This window comes from Lathamus discolor, chromosome 7 (genome assembly GCF_037157495.1).
Source record: "Lathamus discolor isolate bLatDis1 chromosome 7, bLatDis1.hap1, whole genome shotgun sequence".
Classification (NCBI taxonomy): Eukaryota; Metazoa; Chordata; class Aves; order Psittaciformes; family Psittacidae; genus Lathamus; species Lathamus discolor.
This window is the reverse complement of record NC_088890.1, coordinates 19936191-19949600: the sequence shown is the minus strand read 5'-3', so window position 1 is coordinate 19949600 and position 13410 is coordinate 19936191. Positions and strand designations below refer to the sequence as shown.

Here is a 13410-nt window from a genome sequence, read left to right as displayed (position 1 = left end):
TACTTCAAAGCCACAAATACTTGAGACCAGCTGTCTGCCCAGTCTGCAGTGCTGAACCATGCCTTTGTCTAGTCCCTCAGCAGTAGTAAAAACAGAAATGCAAAATGAAAATGATCCTTTAGCAGGGTGGGATTGTGCTATGTTAAGGAGAAAAAATATTCCCTCCAGCAGCTGTATGTCATTAAATATTAAATATAAAAAAGTTTACTTTGTGATGTGTGTTTTTACCCTAGAGCAGATAGAATACATCAAAGAAAAGAAAACCCTCTTGATCCCTCAAGTGTCTGAGAAAAACATAACATTTTAACAAGAGGCCCCAAACTAGTGAATATTTCAATAGTTTCTTGTAACTTTTAATGGCCCTTGGAGTATTACCAGCCAAAATTGCAGCCTGATTTTCCACAGACTTGTTCTTGAACTTTGGAAGACAACTTCCTTCTGCAAGTAATAGAGGAGCCAGCAAGGATAGGTGCCATGCTTGACCTCGTGCTCGCCAACAGGGAAGGGCTGGTTCGAAATGTGATGCTCCAGGGCAGCCTCAGTTGTAGCGATCATGAGATGGTCAAGTTCGAGATCCTCAGGACAGTGAGAAGAGCGTGCAGCAAGCTCACTGCCCTGGACTTCAAGAGAGCAGACTTTGGCCTCTGCAGGAGCCTGCTTAGTAAGGTTCCATGGGATATAGCCCTATAGGGCAGGGGGGCCCAAGACTGTTGGTTGATATTCAAGAATCACCTGCTACAAGCTCAGGAGTGCTGCATCCTGACTAGAAGGGAGAGCAGCAGGAGGGCCAGGAGACCTCCTTGGATGGATAAGGAACTGCTGAGGAAGCTATCAGGAGAACTCACTACCCTGGGTTTGGAGAAGGCTGAGGTTGTGAATGACTTCTTTGCCTCAGTCTTTGCTGGCAAATGCTCTGACCACACCACCCAAGTCTTGGAAGGCAGACACAGGGACTGTGAGAATGAAGAGCTTGGGCCCACTGTAGGAGAGGATCTGGTTCGAGACCATCTTAAAAACCTGAACGTGCACAAGTCCATGGGACCTGATGAAATCCATCAGCGGGTCCTGAAGGAGCTGGTGAATGAAGTTGCTAAGCCACTGGCCATCATATCTGAAAAATCATGGCAGTCAGGTGAAGTTCCCGATGCCTGGAAAAAGGGAAATGTAACCCCCATTTTCAAGAAGGGGAAAATGGATGACCCAGGGAATACAGACCAGTCAGTCTCACCTCTGTGCCTGGCAAAATCTTGGAGCACATTCTCCTGGAAGGCATGCTAAGGCACATGAAAAACAACAAGGTGCTTGGTGACAGCCAGCATGGCTTCACTAAGGGGAAATCCTGCCTGACCAATTTGGTGGCCTTCTATGATGGGGCTACAGAATTGATGGACAGGGGTAGAGCAGCTGATGTCATCTACCTGGACTTGTGCAAAGCGTTCGACACTGTCCCACACAACATCCTTGTCTATAAATTGGAGAGACATCAATTTGATGGATGGACCACTCGGTGGATAAAGAACTGGCTGGATGGCCACACACAAAGAGTTGTGGTCAATGGCTCGATGTCCGGCTGGAGACCAGTAACGAGTGGTGTCCCTCAGGGATCGGTGTTGGGACCAGTCCTGTTCAACATCTTTGTCGCTGACATGGACAGTGGGATTGAGTGCGCCCTCAGCAAGTTTGCCGATGACACCAAGCTGTGTGGTCCGGTTGATACGCTGGAGGGAAGGGATGCCATCCAGAGGGACCTTGACACGCTTGTGAGGTGGGCCGATGCCAACCTTATGAAGTTCAACCATGCCAAGTGCAAGGTCCTACACCTGGGTCAGAGCAATCCCAGGCACAGCTACAGGTTGGGCAGAGAAGAGATTCAGAGCGGCCCTACAGAGAAGGACTTGGGGGTGCTGGTCGATGAGAAAATGAACATGAGCTGGCTTCAGTGTGCACTCGCAGCCCAGAAAGCCAACCGTATCCTGGGCTGCATCAAAAGGAGCATGACCAGCAGGTCGAAAGAGGTGATCCTGCCCCTCTACTCTGCTCTTGTGAGACCTCACCTGGAGCATTGTGTGCAGTTCTGGTGTCCTCAGCATAAAAAGGACATGGAACTGCTGGAACGAGTCCAGAGGAGGCCACGAGGATGATCAGGGAACTGGAGCACTTCCCGTGTGAAGACAGGCTGAGAAAGTTGGGGCTGTTCAGCCTGGAGAAGAGAAGGCTGCGTGGAGACCTCAGCAGCCTTCCAGTATCTGAAGGGGGCCTATAGGGATGCTGGGGAGGGACTCTTCATTAGGGACTGTAGTGACAGGACAAGGGGTAATGGGTTAAAACTGAAACAGGGGAAGTTTAGATTGGATATAAGGAGGAAGTTCTTTACTGTAAGGGTGGTGAGGCACTGGAATGAGTTGCCCAGGGAAGTTGTGAGTGCTCCATCCCTGGCGGTGTTCAAGTCCAGGCTGGACAGAGCCTTGGGTGGGATGGTTTAGTGTGAGGTGTCTCTGCCCATGGCAGGGGGGTTTGAACTAGATGATCTTAAGGTCCTTTCCAGCCCTAACTATTCTATTTGTTAGATACTTATTCGCTCTACCATTTTAACTTGCCACATCTTAAAAACATTAATTGTATTTATATTAGTTGCATGTGGCTTTCAGTAGTAGTAAGTATCTCTTGGATTGTTGCTTGGTTTTGTTCAGCTCTATTTCATTTATTTCATTTTTCCTGGCAAAGGTTTTATTTTCCTCTTAAGGGAAATCCTGACTGATTCAAATGAGGACTCCCAAGGGACTTATTTAATCCACTTGATGAAACACAAATTGTTGTGTGTTTCGGAAACAAATAAACTATTAGGCTGTACAAGTCATGTCCTTCAACACTATACAACAGTCTTTTCAATGCTCTAGGGAAATGAGTAGACTTCAGCTAACTTGGTGCAGTTTTAATACTGACCTATGGAGTTAATATTTCTGTGGTCCAACCCAGTGGTCTCCAAACCTTTTCAATCATGACTACCTATGGCAAAATCTTTCTGAGCACATACCCCAAAATATGTATTTTATTTATAAATGATGCATATGTAATACTGTACTAATATATTTATGTACATTATAAAACATACATTAGAAAAGGATTAGACAGAGATGAAATAAACAGCATCTAAAAAATAATCTTCTATTTATTAATGGCAAAATATATGTTCTTCCTGCATCCCAGTGGATTGTCCCTGATGTGTGTGCAGCCCACTTTAAGACCACTAGTCTAAACAGTAGCTGGAGGGGGTGAGTAACAGCAGGATGTCTCCAGCTGCCCCATCTTGTGCACTGTACCAAGGCTTACCAGATTTCTCTGGAATGATCCATGCTTCCAGAGTTCCTCACATACACTGGTCTCAAAGCCAAAGGACCCTACTGAGCCAATCTTCAAAATTCACAATGGAACTTTAGCTCCAAAAGCATGTAAACATTAAAAAACAATAATTACATACTGCTCCAAAGCTTTTATCAATCATGTATGGGGTCATATCAATAAAACTTTGCCATATCAAAAGGATTTCCTACCTAAATGTGAATTATTTAAGGAGCCAACCAGCTGATAACATCTAACTGATAAGCTGGATCTTACCCTGAATGTCAGTTCCTGCAAGAATTGCTAAGATGGGTCTCCCCAGACTTTTTAGGGCCTTAGCAAAATAGTCTGGTTCTTTCTTCATCAGGAAGCCAGCAAATACCATCTGCTGACAGGGCTTCTGCCTGCACCAGCCCCCCAGCTTAGAATGGCCAGAAATGACGTTATTCCTAATCAAAAATTAGCTGATTTCATCAGCTGTCTTTTAAGTGTGAACTTCAAGGTCAACAGAGTAAGATTTCAAGTCATCAAGAAGTGAGTAACAGATAGGAAAAAGGCTTTATAAAGAAAATCATGAACAAATCCCTCTTTTATAGGAGCATTCCATCTGCAGTGTTGGAAGAGAACATCATTTGTGTGGTGCAGTCTGAGCAAAAACAGACTAAAAATACAGCCAGAAATCTAAAGGAAGCCAATGCATCTCATAGCATGAGTGAGCCTATAGGAAAATGGACTAGGCTTAAAAAGCCCATGTCCATTCATGTAATCATATAAAGGGCCGCTCCAGGTTTCACCATCTTCAATAACTGCTATTGTAACATGAAAAGTGTTTTATCTTGGAATACTTGTTAAGAATAATTGTCAGAGAACAGATGCACTTGAGTGACTTGAGATTGTTCTTGTTTTCTTCATAAAGAGGTATAGGCAAAGAATACAAAATCTCTGCCCCCTCTTGTTTTATATGAATAACTAAGTAATATTTTCTTTCTGACCAGCAAACACACATTTCCCCTTCCCAGCTACAGCCTCATTCTAGTCCAGTTAAAAGTCACAAAGCAAATATGAGATTAGTATTTCTGTTATTCATGCCAACCAGTTTCCTGTTCTTTTCCATTTGAAGACTCGGGTAGAACACAAACACAAAAGACTTGGTTACTGAGAACACTTCCTTGCATTGTGTATAAATGTGCAATTAAAGCTAAGAACTCAGCTATATTTGTAACAGCAGAATTTTCACAACACAGTTGAAGTGCTGAGCATACTTCAGTAACTTTGGCATTAGTTTCCACACACACATAAAGCAGCCGGCACGCACCTTTGACCAAAGTGTGTTTGTCAGTGGGAGATGAGCGAGCAAGCACCCGAAGCTTTGGCCAGATTTTGTCAATCCGTTCTTGCTCAATCTGGAGGGGGGGGACACAAAAAAAAAACCCCAAAACAGTAGAACTGTTAGCCTGTGATTAGAAAAATGCAAACTATATTTATGTCTGTGTGGCAGCTGATTTGCTTCACTGCCCTGGTCTGCAAGTTTACTCCAAAAGCACAGAAGAATTGTAAGAGCCATCAAAACTGCAAATGAAGACAAGGTGAAAACAGGCAGTTTACTACTGTCAAAGTTCAGATGTTGGCTAATGTCAGTATATTTGCCACAGTACCTATTCAGCTTTTCTTATCACCTTTATGGATTAATTCCACTCTGTATCATGACTCTAGATAGAGGATGTTGACAAGTAGAAGAGTGTTATTCTATTCTAACTTTGAATCCAAATCCTTCACTCCATTTTGACATCAATAATGGCAGAATTTTCTCTGTATACCAATATAACAAGAATAAACCTGCTGCATAGACTAACAGTACAAACCTGCTGCATATACTAACATTCCCAGGATTCCATCAACCAATGCAAGGAATGAATGACTATGTCCATTCATTAGTGATAGACTCAAAGGGACAGCACAGCGTTTACTTTTTTCAAGCTGACTTCAATAAACTGTGTGTTAGCTTCATCTTTTATGAGGAGTTAAAAATCTTCTGAAGAATAGATAAAGTTAAGCAAATGGTTAGAGTGAGTGGATATAGCAGTACATTAGATAAACTGCTATAAAATAAAGAAATGGGAGGAGCTGGTTCTCAGTACATTGCAATTCTATGAGAGAGATCTGCAAACTGCTGTTGAGTTCCTTCTCTTTGCTAACAAACCTGCTTTAGGGTGCTTAGTTTGATTTCTTGTAGACTGGTGCTATGGTTCTAAACAGCGCTGAATTAGGCTAGCACTAAGCCAAGAGTGGCTTCTGCATGAGGAGAGGGTGGCCACATTTTCAGTGGTATTCTGAATTGCAGAAGGCTAGCAGTAGGAAGAAGTAGCAGCCTCTCCAAGTAGTCTTTACTGATACAAGGTATACTGTATATGAGGTATTTAGTATATGAATTACCTCTCCTTTCTCATTTCGGATCCTTCTATTGAACTCTTTCCCTTCAAGGCAGAGAAAGTCTTCTCCTGGATGAATGATTCCACATTTTATGGCAATGGCACGTGCTGTGTTGATGTTGTCTCCAGTGACCATGCGGACTGTAATTCCAGCTCGCTGGCACTTTCTTATGGCTTCTGGGACCTACAAAAGCAATGTAACAGGAGAGAAAATTCCTAGGTAAGAGATAAAGTTTAAGTAATTCTGTTTCTAAATCAGAATATTTTAAGCTAGGAAATTCATGAAGGAAAAGGTGAAATCATATGGTTTATGGCATATTATAGCTATCTGACTTACAGAACTGAAGTTATGCCACAGGCAAGACAAGTCTTGTACTGAGGAGCACGCAAACCCTTTTTAAGACAAGCTGCCTAAAGCTTCTCCTGACTTTACTAAAAAGGAGTGCTCTGCAGATTTTCTGACCTTTAGCGTGAGGTAGAGCATGCTGTACACCTCGAACAGCCTAGACAGATACCTTCAGCATACCACCACTTCTCTAAATTTCATTTGTACCTAGAAGAGCCTAAGGGCATCCCAGGACTCCTAATGAAGGCAGAAACCCTTCCCAGAACTAGTGAAACTGAACTTCCTTACTACAGCAGATAGCAAGGAACAGACATAAAGCATTTCTAGGTTGCACTGGTTCTTACATGTGGGGCAGCGGAGAGGTATGAGAAGTAGACAGATGACACTCAAGAGAGGAAAAAGATTCCCTGAAGATGAGCATGACTTAGATAAGCATTTGAACATTAGGCAGTGATCCTAAGTAAACCTCCAGGAAATATGAAGGTTATTCCTCAAATTAAAACAGCTCCAAAGACCTGGCCCTAGATGCTTGCTCTGCAATGTTGCCTAACACTCTCAATCTATGTAATTCATACATAAATCATACTTGCATAAATTCCCTAAATACATAGCTGACCACTGACTGCAAATTGCTGCTGTATGACAGCTGAGCTCCTTCAGTAGACAGTTATGTAAAGTAACAGGATTGTCTGACTGTGATGAGTTAGGTCAGCAATCATGTATATAGAGAGCTGTTGATTTCCTACATAAACTAATAAGCAAAGGATATGATTATAAAAATAATTTTATTGTGCTTATTGAAAACTAAGAAATAAAACCAGCACCCCCTGCCCCCCCAAAAAAAAAACCAACAAAAAAAAAACAACAAAAAAACCCCAAAACTCCACAAAAAAACCCAGCAAAAAGCCCCAAAATAACAAATTAAAGAAGGGGTTATCAAAATGATATTACTGGCTACAACAGCAAAGCCTCACTATATTCTACTACCAGTTCACTGCAGTTTGCCGATCATAACCTCTATCATAAATATAAGTGTATTGTAGAGCTCAGTGCCAATTACAATTGATTAATCTCACCCATTAGTACAGAAAACATGAAGAAAAAGGGCCACCATCTACCAGATTACCCTGTTACTTCTGCACATCTCTAGATATTTTAATTTCCTCTATAGCTGCAATATGTGACACTGCCGAGGGCAGGGCATTGTCTTTTGCATGACAACCACTGCTCTGATCCAGTGTGGCAAATGCTGGCCTTCTAATGATTCCATGGGGCCAGAGAGGCTATGTATCTCAGGCTGCACGTCAGACTGAAATTACACACCCTTAAACCATATTGTAGATAATGATTACTCTAATCAGTGAATACAATTTCACACCATGTTTCTGCATCTTTAATAAAGGCAGTTGCGAAGCTTCCATTTCCCCAAACACCTCACTGAGCTAAGACCTAACTGAGGATCGGACTAGTATTTGCCCCATGACTACAAAGAAAATGCCTCCACCCTGAGGCTGCATCTATACAATGTGCTGTTTGCAGAATGACTGTCAATACTGATGACAGAACCAACAGAAAAAATAAGAGACAGAGATTTATCTTCCCATTCTCCTATCTCTACTAACAGAATAATATTCCCACAAGTAGGATCCTAGAAACATTATTTGGACCTAAAGCCTTTTAGCATTATGAACTAGACTTCTGTGGGGGGTATACAGTCTATGGGGGCATTAAATCTATTGCTTAAGCAAATGACTCCTGATCTAGCCAGCTGCCACATTAATAACCCTGTCTATATCCCATTTGCCAACTTGGAATGCCCTTAGTAGCCACTTTAACTGTGGTGACTCTCATGCATAGGATAGGACAGATTTAGATGACTTTCTGTAAAACCAGCATAGTGGATGAACCATGAAGGAGAAAATAAATTACAGTGCAAACAGAAAAAGGTTTAGTCAGAAAAAGTGCCAGTCCTATTACACAAGGTCACGGGAGGACAACCTAGTTTCCAAACCATCTCAAAATCAAATAGAACTAGAGATAAAATTCTATTTTCCTCTTCTCTCATTTTTTGGACAGCTGGTGGGTGGTAACTGATTTAATACTGTGTACAGTAATTACAGTGAAAATATTGTTCCTATTTTTTTATTGCTGTAAGGAAGAAAGAGTGTTGGCAGACTGAGTGGGCAGGGGAAGCACATATTTTCCATTAGTTCTGCAGAGATTCAGTACACATTTTAAAATTCTCTGGTCTGCAACGAAAACCTCCTGGTACATGCACACATGCATAAATTACCCAATGCAGGAATATCTATCAGAATCAGGTGGCAAATAAATAGGTGGCATTTGGAAGTGGTTTATGTTCATCTCCCAGAAATAACAGATTGTAGGCGTGCATTGGCAAATCAGTATAAGTCAGTTCAGACACATTAAAATCAATCCAGAAAGACTGTCAAAATCAACAGAGAATCTCTACAGGAGCAAGACATCATTCCATTTGTTCTCATATATTTACCAAAGAAAAAACCACATGCGCACACAAAGAGAAATATTAAGCAGGTAGTTCAGTGCTGCTGACATGGAATTAAGCTACTGTCTGAATTAACCAAGGAATTATGCAGAAGTCATGGGTGTCCAGTGGTTACACTCCAGATAAAGCTGTTCACTTGCTGGATATCACTGTTGAATAATTAATCCAGATAGTTCCTTTTCTTGTACAGAAGGAAATGCAAGTGCAAGAAAGCTCCCAGCATTATCCTCCGAACAGATGGCAGAACTCTGAACTCATGCAAGCATGGCAGCACTGACACTGCAGGGATTCCAAGGATGCACACCAGCACCATGCCACAGGAGCTTAGTGGAAACAAGTAGGCTTCCATTTTGCATGTGTTACCTTCAGCAGTCATCTTAGGGAAAAAGAGAAAAGTGAGCCTTTCCCAAGAAAAATGTGAATGTAAGTTAAGGGAAACTAAAGGCGACCAGGATGGTGACACTGGATTGTTTCATTGGATATACCTAATATAACATTTGTGTCAGAACAAATTCTGATATCCATGGGAATAACAACAAAGCAGCAGCTGCACTAATAGTTCTGGTTTTTTATATTATTCTTCCTTACAGAAGGCATTTGGAATGTGGTGTCTAGTGGTGACTCTAATAAGTGGGCTTAATTCTGGCAGATTACTAAGATCCCTTATAACAAACAGCTCAACATCTTACTATTTGCCTCTACAATGAGGATTTCACCACTGTAATAAATGTATAGTATGATATTCCCACTAAGTCAGATATTCCAGACCTAGCCAGTTTGTCTGAAATTCACTGGATTTTTGCTGGCTTGGGTTTGTTTTTTTTTGTTCCTTCCTTTCTCCTAAGGCAGTGCTACTACTTTCTATCCATGTATGGTGTAATAATAAATTAAACATTGTTTTAAAGTTTTCATGACATTATTACCACTTAAAAACAGCAAAGGGGGGGGGGGTGAAGAAGAAAAGGCAAACCCCAGAGCCCCCAAAACCAATTGTCCAACACTTAGTATAATTTTGAAATAATAAACATTTTACCATGTGTCTTGCAACAAAGTAAGAAGTGTTACTGCATATTCTGGTGCTAAACTACAAGAAGTTCAATACATTATTCACATAATGATCTAGAAATAAAGTGCTTTCCTGCCTTCACCTTCTTTGATCCTTTACACAGAAGTCAGAATTGACCTCTTTATTTTTAGCAATGTTACTCAAGCTCAAAAGCAATTATTCCCTATGAGAGGAGAGCGGTTCTCTTCTAAAACATCCTCCTCATAATCTCATGACTGGATAGTTTGCAGCTATTTTCAATAATGAGTGCAAATCCCTCATTATTTGGATAATATGCTACCCATCCCCTCAGTCTGTCACACACACACAACCTGACCTACAGCTATTTTCTCACATGGACCATGAACCAGTTTGGAGGGAAAGAGGACTGAGTCACAGCTCCAGTGGTCACTGGCACTTAGGAACTTTCTGAGTGAAATATAGGTGAGCTAGAGCATTAAGGGATGGCTGCAGGCAGAGCATTTTAAGGTTTTTAAACAGTTTTAGGCATTCAGCGTCAGGTGTAGAGACAGATGGGTTAGCAGCAAGAGACCATCTGACAACAGATAAAGTGAATGCTGTGTACATGATGGTTGTAGAGATAAGGAGTCTATTGTAGAGTCTGCACCTAAGCAAGATTTACTGTACGTTATAACAGAAAGTAGTTATGCAGTTGGTACCTGTAGTTGTAATGTTAGTTTCCAAAGTTACAACAGTCAGAAGAGTATACTTTATAAAGGACTTGGGGAAATAAATCTGGGCTTCCCCAGGCAACCTGTGCTAGTGTCTCACTACCCTCACAGTGAAGAATTTCTTCCTAATGTCTAATCTAAATCTCCCCTCTGTGAGTTTAAAGCCATTCCCACTTGTCCTGTTACTACAGGCCCATGTCAAAAGCCACTCTCCAGATTTCTTGTCAGCCCCAAAACCTTGTAAGTGCAGTAGCAGGCACATGCTTCCACTACACACAGCCAATGCTGATTGTCTCAGTTAAGCAGAAATTTTAGTTGTATTTTTAGAAGCCATAGAAGTATAGTAGCCATGAAATCTGCAGCCTTTCCATACCAAAGCTTTACCTTGCCCAAATACATTAAAAACAGTTTTCCTGAGTAGCCACCAGTTAATCTTAAGACAATTAGTAAAGTGGCAACTGTTACATAGACTCCAAGCCTGCCTGCAACTTCTGTGGAAAGCGAGCCCACTGCAGTAAAAATCACAGAATCACAGAAACATGGCAATTCTAATCACTGCACATCTTTAGTGTCAGAGTTGCACATTACTGCATTACTTAAAGCGAAAATTCTTTAATACCTGGGAGCATAATAAAACTTCTGCCGAATGCTACACTTGGAGAGAAGGTTAAGTCATCTTAATGCTGTCATTCAGAATGCCCTATTTTGCTTTATTTAAACATTGGTTGATTAATAGCTGATTTTTATCAGGTTAATTATTTGACTTATTATCAAGAAAAGTCTGTTTCTAAAGTTCACTTCTACCTTGACAGAGCTAATTAAAATTGAAAAAAAGATAAAACCTGCAAGAAACCTGTGGTTTCTTGGTTAATGTTCAGCTCTCTGAGAAATGCTTTATAACATAAGAATCAATATACCTCTGGCCTTACTGGGTCTTCAATGCCAACAACACAAATGCAAGTCAGGTCAGACAATATGTCGTTTTCGTTGTCCCAGTCAGGCTCTGGGCTGCTGCTGAAGTCTCGGAAGGCAACGCAGATGGTTCTCAGCCCATCGCAGGCCATGGGTTCTATCACTTTCTTCACCATTTCATCTCGGTCGCGGGGTCTGAAGATCCGAGGTTCACCAGCTGCATTAAGGATCCTGGAACATCTGTTTGATTTGAGAAAATACATAAGTTGATTGTGTATTTGCACGACTGCTGACAGGTATTTCCTTGTGTGAGCATATTTCATTCAACAGTTTCCTTTTTTGATGGCAAGGCTTGAATTCCCAGTCTAAACACCTACATTAAACAAGAAGATTCACTACTGAACTGTCACAGAGAGATTTTGTTTGCAACTTATTACAAAGACACCAAGAGCCCTTCAGCCATTATTTCCTCAATAACCATGTAATTAATGAGCTGACAACTTACAATGAAATTGAAAAATCCTTGTTTTCCAAAGGGGTTGAACATAAACCATCCATCTGTGTACTGCTGAATGCAGACCCAAATCTTTGGCTAGCCAGTGGTAAGAAAAATAAGCCAAAGAGTCTTGCAAGTGTGAGCACTTAAAAAATATATATTTAGAAAATAACAATAACAGGTTATACTCCTATAGTGTGTCATATTTCTGCTGTAAGTAGCAAGTTCCCAGGACCAAAATTCTCCCATTGTCTCATTAGTGTCAGAACACTTTGCCTTTGGAAAAACACAGCACCTAATCCACTGGAACTTACTTCTTCAGCACGATTTCAGAAGCTCCTTTGCTGTACATTCGGAAACTGCCATCTGGCATTTTAATGACAGTACTCATTGACTTTCTCACAGAGTTGAAGGTGTAAACTTTATAGAGCTTCTCCTCGGGGATGAGGTTTCGAACAGGCTCATAATCCTGCTTTAAATCCAGGACAAATCCTAAGAGACCACACTCCGTCTTATTGCCGACCTGGCGAGGCAGGCCACCCTCTTTCTCTGGTGGCTGAAGAGAAGGAAAAATCAGATATTAATTTCTCTACTGATAAGCAGTATACCACGGCTTCTGAACAATGAATGCAGAGTTGAAATGGACAGTTTAAGATCTGAAACTCATTGCCACTAGTCTTCCAAGTTTTAAAAACCAGCAAAAAATCCCACAGAGCTATAACCAACTTGAAGCAGCTATTCTCACAATGAGGAACATTTCCCTAGCCAAAGAGCTACATTTGGTATCTTGCATTTCTTCGCTTTCAAATTAGCCATTGGCAGTTGAATATCTTGTGATGGTTAAAAATTAAGCTCAAAAAGAATTAATTCTCATTTGTCGAAACCAGGGGATTTAATTTTCTCACCTGATTAGAATTACATTGTTTTGCTGACTTTCATGGTTGTTATGGTTTAGGCCCACCTGGTAATTCAGAACCACGCAGCCGCTTGCTCACTACCCCTCCCTTCCTCCCCCTGCTCCCGAAGAGATAGGGAGGAGAATCAGAATGCAACTGCCATGGGTTGAGATAAGAACAGTCCAGTGACTAAGGTATAACACAAAACCACTGCTGCTACCACCAATGATAATAATGATAAAGGAAATAACAAGGGGAGAGAATCCATTGCTCACCACCCGCCAACTGATACCCAGCCCAACCAGAGCAGTGATCTAGCCCTTCCGGGTAACTGCCCCCAATTTCAATAGTGGGCATGACGTGCTGTGGTATGGAATACCCCTTTGGCTAGCTTGGGTCAGGTGTCCTGTTTCTGCTTCCTCCCGGCCTCCCCTCCTCCCTGACAGAGGACGAGACTCACAAAGTCCGTGGTCAGAGCAAACATTACTGAGCAACAACTAAAACCATCGGTGTTATGAGCGCTGTTCCCAGGCTGAAAGTCAAAAACACAGCACTGCACCAGCTACTAAGAAGGAGAAAAATGACTGCTGAACCCAGGACAATGGTTAAAGAAAGATCTGTCCTTTTCTTCCTACCAGGCATTTTTTATGTAAAAATAACTCTATGTCTAATTATAACAGCAAATTTCAGTGAAAAGGTATTTCCAACAATCTATAAAATAATAGTTC

General features: G+C 41.4%; 1 protein-coding gene across 9 annotated transcripts in view; it reads right to left on the bottom strand.

The window, feature by feature from the left end:
- ATP2B2 (ATPase plasma membrane Ca2+ transporting 2) overlaps positions 1 to 13410 on the bottom strand; it is a 388712-nt gene that overhangs the window by 42300 nt on the left and 333002 nt on the right. For all 9 annotated transcript variants that reach the window (XM_065687047.1, XM_065687048.1, XM_065687049.1 and 6 more), the window contains 4 exons: positions 12101 to 12342; positions 11296 to 11530; positions 5773 to 5952; positions 4655 to 4742 (listed from right to left, as the gene is read on the bottom strand). In XM_065687047.1, coding sequence (XP_065543119.1) covers positions 4655 to 4742; positions 5773 to 5952; positions 11296 to 11530; positions 12101 to 12342 — 745 coding nt within the window. The remainder of the gene's footprint in view (positions 1 to 4654; positions 4743 to 5772; positions 5953 to 11295; positions 11531 to 12100; positions 12343 to 13410) is intronic.